The sequence below is a fragment of the Vespa crabro genome, chromosome 6 (assembly GCF_910589235.1).
Source record: "Vespa crabro chromosome 6, iyVesCrab1.2, whole genome shotgun sequence".
Taxonomy (NCBI): domain Eukaryota; kingdom Metazoa; phylum Arthropoda; class Insecta; order Hymenoptera; family Vespidae; genus Vespa; species Vespa crabro.
This window is the reverse complement of record NC_060960.1, coordinates 1,214,339-1,229,493: the sequence shown is the minus strand read 5'-3', so window position 1 is coordinate 1,229,493 and position 15,155 is coordinate 1,214,339. Positions and strand designations below refer to the sequence as shown.

Here is a 15,155-nt window from a genome sequence, read left to right as displayed (position 1 = left end):
ACTACTACTTCAAAACGAAAGACAACGATCGGAGAAGAGTGGATTTGAAAGTTTTCTTTTGCTTTAAGGATTCTCTTTGGACTGAGATATAACGTATACACAAAAATCTACGTACAAATATACATACATAGGTATACAAAACGAACAAACGAACGAACGGACGTTACTAATCGCCGTGAGAAAACGTCGTCTATCGTGCAACAACTACGCGACGCGTTTTGCAAAGTTTGAAAATTTCTCTCAGGAGATTCACGAACAAAGTTTCCTCGTGTTGGTATTCGAGCCGTCCGATCGTGATTATGTTTCTCGCTGACATCGAGTAGACGTTGACAACAAAAGATGTTGGTGTGCGTTCGTACATCAGCTTGAAAGACACCTGCGTACGCTCGTTCGTCTATTTCAAAAGCGTTTCGTTTGGTTCGTTATTAAAAAAGTTAGTTTATTTGCGACCTAACGTATTAACTATAAAATATTTCTCTATTTGTCTCTATTTCTCTCTCTCTCTCTTTTTCTCTTTCTCTCTCTCTCTCTTTCTCTTTCCCTCTGACTGTTTCTATTATTTTAATGGTTGGTTAGGCGATATATCTATCCTTTACTATCTTCTATTATAATCATTTTCATAACGTATTTACAATTTGTCTCGAGATACGAGTTAACGAGCTAATTATCGCAATCATTTCTCTATTCTCGTATGCACTCTTTGTGTCCAAGTGCGTTCATCCGCGCGCGCGCGTGTGTGTGTATGTGTGTGTGTATCTATGTATGTACGTATGTATGTATATATGTATATCCTTGAACGTCGACAGACAAATCGTGCTTTACTTTAGAGAATCGTACTTTACTTTTTACATTCGAGCATAATTATGCTCGACGTTGAAGCGAACGGCCGTCCAATGCACGTTAAAGTCCTACAGTCGTACGATATCATTTTTTTCCCATTATTTTTCTTTTTCCTTTTTTTTTTCTTTTTTCTTTCTCTTTTAGAGTCTTCCTTCACTCTTTTCATACGTTTTCTTTTTTCCCTATTTGAATCGACGTCACCATGTCCTTACATATTGTATTCCAGCACGTTTGCGAGATGAGATGAGACGAGACTAGACAAAACGAGAGGAGAGGCGACGAGGCGAGCGAAATTCCGAACTTGTTCGGATCGAATTCGCATAAAAACAGGAAAAGAAGGAAAAAACGCAATAAAAGGATTCCACAAACGAACGATCTCGCTACCGAGCGTTAAAACGTTCGAATTTGCTTGCCCACAGAGAAGTACGTATTTCCCGCATAACACGTTGGAATGTAAAATTTCGTTAAAAAAAAAAAAAAAACGAGTGAGAGAGAGAGAGAAAGAAAGATAGAAATAGAGAGTGTGAAACAAGGAACAAATAACGATTCGTTCCATTTCTCGTTCGCACTTTCTGCTATCATGCTCGATCGTTATATGCAGTTCGTTGAACAAAAAAGATTGTTAAAAAAAATAAATTGGATGAAGGAAAAATTGATAAAACCCCGAAAAACAAAAAAAAAAAGGAAACAACAAATGATCACGGTACCAACGAAATTGAAACAGAGAGGATTCATCACAACAAGGGGAAACTTCGGGAGGGTTAATTCGGATGTTGCTAAGATCAAAACCGTGCAAATCAATAACAATCTCTCTCGCTGTCTTACTTTCACTGTAAATATATATATCTCTCTCTCTCTCTCTCTCTTTCTCTCTCTCTCTCTCTCTCTCTCTCTCTCTCTCTCTCTCTCTCTCTCTCTCTTTCTCTCTCTCTCTCTCTCTTTCTCTCTCTCTCTCTCTCTCTCTCTCTCTCTCTCTCTCTCTCTCTCTATAGCGTCAAACTCGTGATCCTCTATGGGACACATACATGACATGCTTATCAGACATTTACAAGGGTAATGAACAAACGTGCATTCGAAGGGGTAGTTCCCTTGCTTGTCTACTCGCTTGCAGAGGGTTCTAAACGAAACGCCCTTGACCGAGAACATATATATATGGATGTATGTGTGTGTGTGTGTATGTGTGTGTGTGTGTGTGTGTGTGAGTATATATATATATATATATACAGTCAGATTATTAACGCGTGTATATGTCGACAAAGTCATCCACATTTCGATTAGATCGGACGTGTGCACAAACGTGCTTAAGAGATGAAGAAGAATAATAAGAATAATAATAATAATTATATAATAATAATAATAATAATAATAATAATAATAATGATAATAATAATAATAATAATAATAATAATAATAATAATAATAATAATAATAATAATAATAATAATAATAATAGTAATAGTAATAGTAATAATAATAGTAATATTAATAATAACAACAACAATAACGACAACAATTATAGTAATAATAATAATCATAATAATAATAATAATAATAATGATAAGAATAAGAATAAGAATAAGAATAAGAATAAGAATAAGAATAAGAATAAGAATAAGAATAAGAATAAGAATAAGAATAAGAATAAGAATAAGAATAAGAATAAGAATAAGAAGAAAGAAAAAAAGAAAGAAGAATAAAAAAGATAAAAAAGAAGGTGATTTCGATGGGAAGAGTAATAGTAATGTTGATGGTGATGGTGATAGTGATGGTGGTAGTGGTAGTGATTTTGGTGTTTGTGGTATTGGTGGTGGTGGCGGTGGTACATATATTATAATGTCTCTATAAATATATATAAATATATACATATATAGATGTATATAAATATATGTATCATAAATCGATGAAGTCGATCCTGCTGCTCGAAATGGATGAGAAACCGTAGATTGTAGGACTTTGGGTGCCCTACCTGGGTAACGTTGATGCTCCTGCGTTTTACCCTCCTGAACAAAGTTTGGGCTGTGTAGAACGGTAGCGTCACTGGTAGCATGTGCCGTCATAACCCTCAAAGAGAGAACGAGTCCTGCATGGCTCCTTTCCATTGGTAGATTTGTCACCTCGAGCATGCTAGGCGTCAAACTAGTCGCTGAACCCAAGAGATGTCTCGTGTCAGCGTCGTAGACTTGAAGAACATAGGTCGCCGTGTTCGCATCGAAGTACTCGCTCTCCGCACAGCTCACCCTCACCGTTGTTCTGCTCTCTTCTCTGATCGTGCAATTCTCCGGGGACGGTGGTCGAGCCAGCCTCTCACCTGCTACCACACCAGCACAACAAACCACACCTCAGCTCAGCTTCCTTCCTTTCTTTTTATATCTCTCTCTCTTTTTTTTCACTCACTCACTCGTTTTTTTGATTATTAATGCATAAATATATGTATATACATATATACATACATATATACATACATATATATATACATATAAACAAACATACATACATACATACATACATACATACATACATACATACATACATACATACATACATACATACACACAAAAAAACATCCACGTGAACATATATCTCCGTCTCCCGCCTATCTTTCTTTTCTTTTCATTTCTTTTTTGTTCTTTTTTATCTAGTCCCTTTTTCCTCCTTTCATTTTCATTCTTACTTCATCCTATATTTTTTCAACGAAAATTTATGAAAGGCGACCCGTTAAATTACATTTCTCCTACCATCTCTACTACCATCGCCGGACTACTATTACTACTACTATTACTACTTCTCCTACTACTACTATTATTACTATTACTGCTGCTACACTACTACTCTTACTACTAGTAGTTTTACTCTGTTACACTACTACTCGTCTTTCACGCGAGCTCCTCACCTAGATGGAGATTCACGAATTACCGGAATAAGATTAGTCATACTAACTCTTCAAGCCGGCTCGCGCGCTTTTCCCATGCGTAAATTTTCCTTCTAACGACGTTCGTTGTTCGCTACGCGAGTTATCAAAGAGGACACAGCCTGGAACGGTTCGTAAACTGATTTAAATGCAGACTTGAAGAGCTAATATTTACAATTTGCCTCTCTCTTCATCGAGAACGTACTTCGAAAGGTGGGAGGGGGAGCTGCTCTCGGTTAAATCGTCTTAGAAAGTATCGTTGAATTTTCGTCCCTCGAGTCATTCGTTTCGTTCACATTTACACAGAAATATTTCACACACTTCTCACATTTCTTTTTCTTTTTTCATTTTCATTTATTGCCATTACATAGTCTACGCTTATGCATCCCAGCCCGTACGAGAATCCGAAAGTTACGCAACTATCGTCGTCCGCGGATCATCGAGTATTCTTCAAATAATACTCTTAAGATTTATGCAAACGATCGGCCGTAAGTTTCATATCGTCGATATTGTGTCTCTATCCAGAAACGATATCGACGACAAATCTATACTCGCGAATATTGTTACTACCAAAGTGATATATTCTTGAGATGTAGTGTATTTAAACTTTTAAAAACTATGTGAACGGTGTAATAAAAGTACAAATCGATAATGTGTCGTAATACTTTTAAATCATGCACTTTCAGTCGAATCACGAATATCTTTTATAATCTCATGCATTTTTTGAGATTTTTATATACGTCAAATAAAAAAAAAAAAGACAAAAGAGATTCTCGATAGGCTTCTACCAATCTGATTGCCTCGGTGTGTATCGAAGAGTAGGAATGGATCGTAGAGCGTAGATAGGATAGATCGAGAAAATAAGGATGAAAGTAAGAAAATTATTGGAAGGAATCGTTGTTGTTATAATTATTAGAGCATTAATACGTAAGGCCGTGCAATACAGCGTTATACCGAGTACTCGAAAGAAACGGAAAGAGATATGAATGATCGATACACGAGGCACTTTTTTGACGAATCAAAACTTTCCATTTTTCGAATTTCTAGACTCACCTGTTCTTCTCTCCGGCAGGTTCAAGGTTGTGGCCGAAAAGTGAACGATCTCGCTGTTACCCTTTGTGTTGCTCGCATAAATTTGTATTTCATAAGTGGTGCCAGGCTCTAGATTGGTCACAGCGAAGGAAGCAGCTTTGCTAGTTTGATTGTAGATTGTAGTTGTCGATTTAGTACCGCTTGAAGATATCTCTCGATCTATTCGAATCGTAAATTTTTGAGGAAGTCCGCCGTCGAAACCGTCGATGCATTCGATGTAAAATGAATCTGTAGTTTGATTTAGAATCGAACAATTGTGTGGCATGTCGGGACGACCTGGAAAAAGAAATTTACGATTTTTTCCCCCTCTTTGTCTTAATTATTATACAATTACATTAATTCTGATAAATAATATTTACTTTATAACATTTCTATTGATGTATGAGTATCTTTGATCTTAGAGAGAGAGAGAGAGAGAGATAGAGAAAGATAAAGAAAAAGAGAGAGAATTGGAACTAAATCGATCTTCTCGTATAGTCCTCTTAAAGAGTTGAAAGAGTCGTGAAAAGAAGATAAGAATCTTAAGAGTTTGGCGAAGGCAAGTAAAGAAAAGATTCTAAGGTGTGAGATTTGGGACGTGGGAAAGAATAGGTTAAGAGAGTACAGAACTCACCAGCTGGAACGATATGATAGACGCAAGGCTCGAGTTGAGTGCCCTGATCGTTGTTACCCCAGCAAAGTAAAGTACCATAGTCCAGTTCGGTCATGGGAGTATAGGAAGCTGTCGAGTGAGTACCAACGCTTGTGACGTGTGCCTGGGCTATGTCGACAGCTTCCATCGTATTATTGAATTTCCAGGTGAACGAGACTTCCGGTGGGTTAGCCTCAAGCTCGCAGGGGATCTTCGTGGTCTCTTGTCGAGCTACACCGAATACCTTCGTCTGTCCAATGTGGCAAACCGGAGCAACTGAAAGAAATAAATAGAAAATTTATCTGATATATTGTACCATTCCTATTATTTTTTTTTGAAAATCGAAATCTTTTTGAAAATTCGATTAAGATCACGTTTAATGAGTCATAGTTAACGAGTTGACATTGAGTACAATGAAAACGATAAATGGGACAAATAAGAGAAAGAGATAGAGAAAGAGATAGAGATAGATAGATAGATAGAGAGATATATATAGAGAGAGAAGGAGAGAGAGAGAGAGAAGTAAAATGAAACGTGTCGCACCAATGAATTTTCAAAATGGAAAACGGATGCGTGGAAAAGCGAGCTCGTTGTTGACGATAAATCGAGGAAAAGTTATGTGTATTCTCCTCTTCGCGTCGAACAACGCACAATGCATATCTCCGTAAACGTGTATGAAAACGCGTAATCCGGAACGAATGATTTAAAACCTCCCCCGGCTCTCTCTATTCACGTTTATGGGATTCTTACGTTTTGCAATTTCGACTTTATACCAGCTATTTTAACGTTCCGTCTAACATAGCTACTCATTCTCTCTTCCTTTCTGTTTCTCTCTCTCTCTCTCTCTCTCTCTCTCTCTGTCTCTTTCTTTCTCTCTATAAAACTTTTGCGGATGTTTCATAAGGCACAGGGTAAAACGTACTACGTTTGTTACGTGTATTCATCTATGTATTTATGTATATATGCGCGCATATATATATCTATGTATGTATGAATGTATCTGTGTAGGTTGGTTTTCATACTCAAACGTTAAGAGCTCGGTAAATCGTTAGGCACCGTTCTACCTTTACCGCATACGTCATCCTGTCTGTGTACATATGAATGTAAGTGTATATAGTAATATATATATATAGTAATATATATACATATATATATATATATATATATATATATATATATATATATATGTTCATGTACTGTTTTATATCGTTAGGCTGCACTTTTCACCCGAAGATGAACGTCCACCTGTATCTCTCGAAAACAAAGAGGAGAAGATTCCACGACGGAAACTTTCGTTCGTGCGTCATCGGGATTGTGCAAAAAAAAAGAAATAATAAAAAAAAAAAAAAAGTAAAAAAGAGAAGGAAGAAAGAAAGCGAAATCTCGCATGAAATATTCTCCTTGTTTTTAATCCTTTTCTTTCCGTCTCTTTTTCTTTTTCCTTTTTCGTTTCATTTCGTTTTATTTTATTTGTTTGTTTGTTTGTTTTGTATTACTTTTAACTAGCTCATCCATCTTGATATAGAAAAACAACGATCTGAAAAAAGTAGCCTCGAATATTCTGTATTCTTGTTATTTTAAATTAAAAAGATTTATTCTATTGGTAAAGTGTTAAAAATTCTTTGAAACGTTTTATACAAACTTGATTTTACATACTTCCAAACATGAAACCGTTTAATACGAAGGATGGAAAGTTAGAGGTATTATTATCCAATTTCTGATCATCGTGTAAATTACGATCGTTCGACGTCTGTACGTATATATGTATATATGTATGTATGGTACTGCACAAATCAATGTGTAATGGTCTTAACGGTCATAAACTGTACCTCCCTAAACTCGTGCACCTGCGTGTGCACAGCGGAGTTGCCTTGCGCGCGTATGGGAATATCAGTCTGCCTGTTTCCGTCTCATATAGATGGTCTCCCTCGTGTATCTACATCTATACACCAAGTAGAGACAGCAAAAGCTAACCGATAATTCTATACCTTTGAGTCTACACTAAGTTTGCACGTTTGATCGGGATGTCAAAGGACAAAGTTTATATGTAATGTAAACGATAAATTAAATATCAAGATACCCCAGTTCCCAATTTTCTTTGAACAAATGAAAATTTCTCCATATAAATATCTGTCTCTGTATTTATTTTTATGTGTGTTTGGTGAGATATGCAAAATACGTATGTACACAAGAGAAAGACACATACATATATATACATATATGCAAAGAGAGAACGAGAGAGAAAGAGAGAGAAATGACAAGATTTGGAAGGACGAAAGGAATGCAAGTACAATTTGTAGGAAGGACGAAATCGCAAGCGGACGATAATATATCGCGTCGGCGGCCATAGCAGACGTTGGATTTTAGCTTTATACGTGTCTCTCGTTAAATGTTTCATTACGTGGTAAAAGCACGTGGAACGCTTTTCATGAAAAGCTCGTAGCTTGAGTTCTCTCTCTCTCTCTCTCTTTCTCTCTCTTTCTCTCTCTCTCCCTCTCTCTCTCTCTCTCTCTCTCTCTGTGTGTGTGTGTATCTCTCTTTCTCTCATGATTATCTCGTGCACGCTTGCCCTTCTTCGTTGGCGTTATAACGCACGTTCCAGAATTTGGTTGTATGTTGTACAACGGTAGCAGTCCCTGTTTGAATAGATTTGTCGTATATTCCTAGAATTTGTTCTCGTATGTGTACGCGAAAATGCGGAAGACGAAAAGACGTTTCTACTTAATTTTACTATCTATCTAACTCTCATACGCCGACACAATCTTCTAGCCTGTTTATAGTTTCCTTTTGAAAATACGCTGCGCGTTTTATTGCTCACACTTATACCTGCTTACATACCTATCTACTTAACTATCTACTTACTTAACTATCTACCTATGTAACGAGTAATCTTCCGAACGAGAACAAAGTTTCGGAAATATTTTTCTAAGGGATAACTTTTTAATATCTAACGACATTTAAACAGTCGGCCCTTCGGCGATATTAAAAATATTAATTAAATACATCAACAACAAAGTAAAATGTTTCGTTTTCTATAAATTTTCTTCAAATCATCTTAAATTTTACAGATATATATATATATATATATATATATATATATATATAAATTATAAAGTTATTTATCAATTATTTATTCATTATATAAATAGATAGATATGTATTATTTTTTATTTTGTTTTGTACTTATCTCAACTCGTATTTATATTTCTTTCTGTAAATTCTTACCGTTTGTAAACCAAATACCACGATATAGAATTTTTCTACGTGTTTTTAACATACAATGCAGATACGTAATATATACGGTGTACAAAATATAAGTTATTTTTCGTGTCATATATTCGGAATCGAATAGAAACGATGAAGTACCCTATCCATTTTGTTAAGGACTGTATTAGGTATCTAAACAGTTCTGATATCTCATTATCATTAATAGATAGAGTAATCAATACCGATCGAAGTGTTACATGTATAGTGATACTATCGTGAATTTACTTACATTTGATGTCTAAATTGAGAGGATTGCTCTCACCATCGCCTTCTTGATTACTACCGATGCAGGTATAGATGCCGGCTCTGCTACGTGTCACGCTCTGAAGCACCAGGCTCTGATTACTTATTATCGTGCCAGTTGCCGTGTTGTGGTACAGTGGATTGCCCTATGAATACAAAGTCTCGAATTACAAACTTTGCCACCCTTCTACGTGGACGCGATAATTACGTCGCCGAAGCGACACGAAATTGTTCGCGTTGCTCTCTATCCGTGCCATGCGTTTAATTATACCGCGAGGAAGATTTTCCCGCGAATTCCAGTCAAGAGATAATAATAATAATAATAATGATAATAACAATAATAATAATAATGACAACAATAACAAGAACAACGGTAATAGGAGTAATACGTGTGAACGATCATGTTTCTTTTACGTGTTCGAACGAACGAGCATTGTTTTTTCTTTAACTGTTCAATAAACAAGACCGATACAATTTGTTTATGTATGTATTTGTTTATCGATCGTTATTACGACTAAATAACTGTTAATTAATATCTCAAAGAAATCCTTTTATTAATCCGTTTTGTAAATAATGATAACCGTTTTCGAGCCTCTAAAATGATCCGTATTATCGAGTTTAACGTTGAAACGTTTTCACTCATACAATTTTATCCGTTCGTTGTCATTTATTTTCCGAAGCGGTTTATTGACACTCGCAAATGAAATGTTAACAACCGAAGCTCGTTTATTAAGCCGAGTAAATTGCCGTTTGTATTTTAAAGGAAAATTTTTCATCCTGTCTTTACTCTTTGTGTACGATGAAAATTTATTACTTCGTCGTAAGTCTTTAGTGGCACGTACATATGTAGTAGATAGATATAGTATATAGGTGATATATGTAACTCGAGTTAGGGTAAACTCACGTTATGCCGCCAGGAAACCTTGTAAACCCAAGGATTCGACTTGATGTTGCATTCGAAGTAAACGTCGATTCCTTCTCGGATTGCGCTTGAGTTCAGATTGCTCCCCAATTCTAGGGTAACCACGGGTTCGTCTGAAAGTGCAATTAATATTAAAGTTCGTGCCAGGAGGCGTAACAACGAATAACACGTGCCCACGGAAAATCGAAATTGGAACCAGAGGATTTCGTATTTATGTACCTTCAAATCGTATTTATAAACTTACGAATTAATAGCTATGCTATCAAATTTTCTCTATTGATCGTAATTTAATGCAAATACGAAAATTAAGTTAATTTTTATATGACAATATATTTGTAAGAGAAAAACTTTTAAATATATAATTTTTTACGAGCATTTCATATTTATGTACTTTCATATCATATTTATGTATTTGCTTCAAATTTTTTCTATTGTTTGTAATTGTACGCAAATACGAAGATCAAGCAAAGTTGTATGCGATTATATATTTGTATATAATATAGAAAATATATTATATATATAATTTTTCATGAAGATTTCGTATTTACGTATTCTTCAGAGTATATTTATGTACTTACAAATTAATAAACTATGCTTTCAAATTTTCTCTATTGTGAGTAATTATATGCAAATATGAATATCAAGCTAATTTTTATATGATAATATATTTGTCGATAAATATTTTTTTATCATACATAATTTTTCATGAGAATTTCATATTTATGTACTTTTAAATCGTATTTATGTACTTGGAAATTAATAAACATGCTTTGAAATTTTTTGTATTCATTGTAATTATGTGCAAATACGAAGATCAAGCTAATTTTTATATTTATAAGAAAATGTGTTGCTTATAGAATTTTTCACAAGGATTTCATATTTATATACTTTCAGGATTTATAATTTTAGATATATCTTCACTTTTCAATTTTCTATATTGAACCTAAATATATTCTAATTCGAAAATCAATCTAATTTTTAATAATATATTCGTGAGAAAAAATATCACACAAAATTTTATAGAAAGATTTCGTATTTATGTACTTTAAGATCTCATAAGTTTACAGCAAATCATTCTCAATTTTCTAAATTGATCCTCAATATATGCGAATATGAAGATCAACCTAACTTTTAATAGTATATTCGTAAGAAAAAATATTATATAAAATTTTTCAAGAGTATATCGTTTTTATGCACTTTCAGAATTCGCAAGTTTACGGCTTTGCTTTTCAATTTACTAAATTGATCCTAAATGTATTCAAATATGAAGATCAATTTAACTTATAATAATATATTCGTAAGAAAAAAATATCATACAAAATTTTTCATGAATATTTCTTATTTAAATATTTTTAGTATTCACGAAAAATTAACAGTTTTGTTTCAAAAGCGAACTTAAATTAATATTAATACAAAAATTTATTGAAATTTTTAATTTGTATGAAATAAATGTGACAGTAAAATTTTGAACAAATTTTAAATTCGTTGAATTTTTGACAAAAAGAATTAGTTCTCATGTGTGCTATCATTGTTATTTCTTTGATGGCAAAATGCACTCAGCCGAGAACGCGACAAAAACGAACGCATGCGTATCGAAAAATACATACTCCGAGATTCGGTATTAAAAGGAGTTTCAACGTTTGGCCATTTTCGTTGGCGTTGCCGAATAAATAAACGATAAATAAGCGGATTACCTTTGTTTGCGTGGAGACTATTCACGGCTTAACGAGAATATACCGATTCTGAATTCACCGGGACAAGTAAAATAATTTGACTCGAGCGTGAAAAATGATTTTCTTGCGAATCTTTGCAATTTTTCTTTTTTTTTCTTCGTTCTTTATCTTTTTCTTTTATCCTGTTTCACACACACACACACACACACACACACACACACACATACATTTCGTATAAGGATAAAATGGTAGAATGTAGTTAGAATTGATTGTCCAAATGGTCTTCGATTTGAGCACGTAAACGAACGAACGAACGAACGACGATATTATTAATAGGCATCGTTCCGCATCGTTCTACGAAGATCAATGCCCGTTATTTCGCGAATCCAATATAAAAGTTCCCCGTTGATGGTAGAGTTTACACCGGAAATCGGTGCGGTTTCGCGGAAATTAATGGTATAACCCGATCTATGAGCAAAGATTCTCTCTCTCTCTCTTTTTTTCATCGGTTTTTCTATATCCCTCTATTTCCGTCCTTTCAGATCTGACAATTTCTTTTTATCTCCCGTTTTCTTGTTAACCTTGATCATATTTTTTTCTTTTTTTATTTGTGCCATTTTCTTTTCTTTATCACTGCCGTCGAAGTTCTACAGAGAGACTTGTTTACAGGTGCATCATCTTAGATCCTTTTTGTTGTTCCTTTTTATTATTTTTTCCTTTTTTTTAATTTCTTTTTTATTGTTACCAACGTTAGCAGATAATGTTGCTAAAGAAAGAAAAGGAAGAAGAAGGAAAAAGAAAGAAGAAGAAGAAAGAAAATCCTGTAATGGAATGACGGTAAGGAAGCAAAAAAGAAAAAGAAAAAGAAAAAGAAGAACAAGAAGAAGAAGAAGAAGAAGATAGTGCCAGTCCATTGTTCGACTAGTAGAAAATCGTGCAATTCGGTGAGGCAACGGACCAGTGAATAATTCAATAACGCAAGACGTATGCTCTAATTTAATAGATATTTAAAATACATTCGAAGTTACGAAAAAATTAACGATAACGAAACGATGCACCGCCATTCGATATATATATATAATTTATCTCGAATTCGATAGGTAAGATAAGCTTGGAAGATTTCGATGTCCCGATGGGTGCGAAATCGTGCATGAAATTGTCCTTTCGCGAAGAAACTTTACGAGATATCCGATAACGATCTACGTCTTAAATTTATATACGTACATACGTTTTCTCTTTTTTCGTTTTCTTTTTTCTTTTTTTTACATGACACACGACTACTATAAATGCCGCAGTATCTACGTTTTCGTACTAACGTCTTTTCCTACACTTTCTTTTATTTTTGTTCTTTTTTCTTTATGACTTTTCTGCATTCACGACGTTCCACGAGATTCTCACAACGATCTTTATCGAAAGACACCGACATACCGTCTTTCAAATTAACTCATGCCGATCTCTCTTACTTATCCGTTAGAGTATTCGCGAGCCGCCGTATCGAAAGGTTTAATTAGCGTTTCACCGTAAACGTCTCGTTCTCTTCTTTCTTGTCTCTCTATCCTTCTTCTTCTTCGTCTTCTTCTTCGTTTTTTCCTTTCTTTTTTCTCTACCGCTTCTCTTCCCCCAATTACGAACGTGCATCGTCCGAGATCCTTATCCCGCTCGTTGCTCGTCGAAAAAAATAAAAGATCATTCCGATCTCGAACGTTCCTTACGTTAACATCCGAGATTTAATCTGACACTCGTCGATTTCATGAACGAGTGAACGAAGAACGCGTGTAATATCAAGAAACGCTTACGATATATGTCGAGCTTCCATCCGTCTTCCATTTCTGGATCCGTGATATCCGGTACGCTGGCCTTGCAGGAGAGAAATTTTCCGGCGTCTTCGATGCTCGGCACGAACGTTAGCATGCTCGTCGTCGTATTGCCGTCGGGACTCACCTGTAGAAAGATATATTTCATGGTGAAACCGTTTGTCGGGGGATTTCCTCGCGTTTCTCCAATAGAATCTTGGCCAAAAAGAAAGAAAGAAAGAAAGAAAGAAAGAAAGAAAGAAAGAAAAAGAAGAAGAAGAAGAAAAGAGCTTTTATATTTAATAGAACTTCATTTTATTCTCTGACAAGGTTTCTCCGATCGATCGAAAAGTATCTCTATCGTGAACGTCGCTCACGTATCAAGATTTTGATCAAAAGGGAGATATTATCGTGTTCGAAAACTTGTCAGCCCTTTAAAGATGTTACATTGTGGATAGGTATTTAATTATACGAGATACGATCGATCGAAAGATAAAAAGAAAATTTTTCTCGGATTAAGTTATTTACTTATAATTCGGATAAATCTTTCGAATTAAAAGATCACATTCGATCGCTTACCGTTTGTCTTGTAGTCCTAAGCGCTATGCTCCCCTTGGACCAGGTGATTTTCGGCGTTGGCCTGGCCCCGACAACCTCGCATCCTATCTCGTACGTGGTACCGGCACTAAATGGACGGTTTTCTCCTTGCATACGAACCAACAGTGGCTTCACTAAAACACGTATGTCCTGAGCATGAGGTTACCACGGAAGAACGTTTCGTTCTAAATTATGCAAGGGCGTATATATTTCTACGAGCCAAGATACTCAAGGCAAGTAACGCTCATTAACGTTACCGCTTGCGATACAATTAATTTACCGACTTGATTCGTTACATTAATTCCTTTTGAAAGTGTCGTCCACTGTTATCTGCCCTTTTAGCATCATGTACTCGTGTATTATACACGTCGTCGGAAAGATATTATTACATAAGTTGCATCAATTTAATGAATATGAGAAAAAGAAGGAAAAGAAAAAAAAATGAAAATAAAAGAACAAAAGAAAGTAAAAAAAGATGGAAGAAAATACAGAGCATGTGTTATATAAAACAACGGGATAAAAAAAGAGAGAAAAGGAAAGAAAAAAAAAGAAAAGAAAAGAAAAGAAAAAAGAGAAAAACGAACGAACAAATAAACAAACAAAAAGAAGTAACTCACGATTCATGTTGAGAGTAACCGAGCTGGATATCGGTGCGACCATGTTGTTGTTCGATGCTTGACAGGTCAAAATCGTATGCAAATGTTTACGACTGAGTTTTTCCAGTCGTAGAACATTTCGTACTCTCTTAGTACCTACACTTTCGTAAGTGTCGTCCAAGAGGGCATTCTCCTGCCACCACGTCACTCGTGGCGGTGGTCGACCTGGAAAATCGCAATAGGCGACAAAGTCGTTCGTATAAAACACGACTATTACTCCGGTAGCAAAGAGAATGAGAACGCGTCCGCCCTTGCGGTTTTCCTACCGTCCATTGTCCTTTCCAACGTACACGCCCTTTTAATCCACACTCTCCCTCCCGTACCCCATCCCTTTTGTGGACGATATCAAAGATTCTCCTTTTCTCTTTCTCTTCACGCTTCACGATACGTTTCACTCATCAAATTCCTTTCGCGTATGTTAACATTTCTCGAATCAAAGGGACATTCGATATCACCGAAAGAAAAATCACTACAACGTTAAAAAGAAACGAAGTGCAAAGGATTCTTCGTCAAAGAAATAATAAACGATCAGC

General features: G+C 35.3%; 1 protein-coding gene across 3 annotated transcripts in view; it reads right to left on the bottom strand.

The window, feature by feature from the left end:
- Positions 1-15,155, bottom strand: part of LOC124425098 (hemicentin-2-like) — a 254,868-nt gene that overhangs the window by 4,699 nt on the left and 235,014 nt on the right. Inside the window, exons 6-13 of one of the 3 annotated variants that reach the window (XM_046964954.1) lie at positions 14,584-14,787; positions 13,949-14,100; positions 13,373-13,517; positions 9,886-10,016; positions 8,968-9,127; positions 5,454-5,747; positions 4,802-5,116; positions 2,807-3,151 (exon numbers count right to left, since the gene is read on the bottom strand). In XM_046964954.1, coding sequence (XP_046820910.1) covers positions 2,807-3,151; positions 4,802-5,116; positions 5,454-5,747; positions 8,968-9,127; positions 9,886-10,016; positions 13,373-13,517; positions 13,949-14,100; positions 14,584-14,787 — 1,746 coding nt within the window. The remainder of the gene's footprint in view (positions 1-2,806; positions 3,152-4,801; positions 5,117-5,453; positions 5,748-8,967; positions 9,128-9,885; positions 10,017-13,372; positions 13,518-13,948; positions 14,101-14,583; positions 14,788-15,155) is intronic. The other 2 variants (XM_046964955.1, XM_046964956.1) reach the window with 2 other exon arrangements.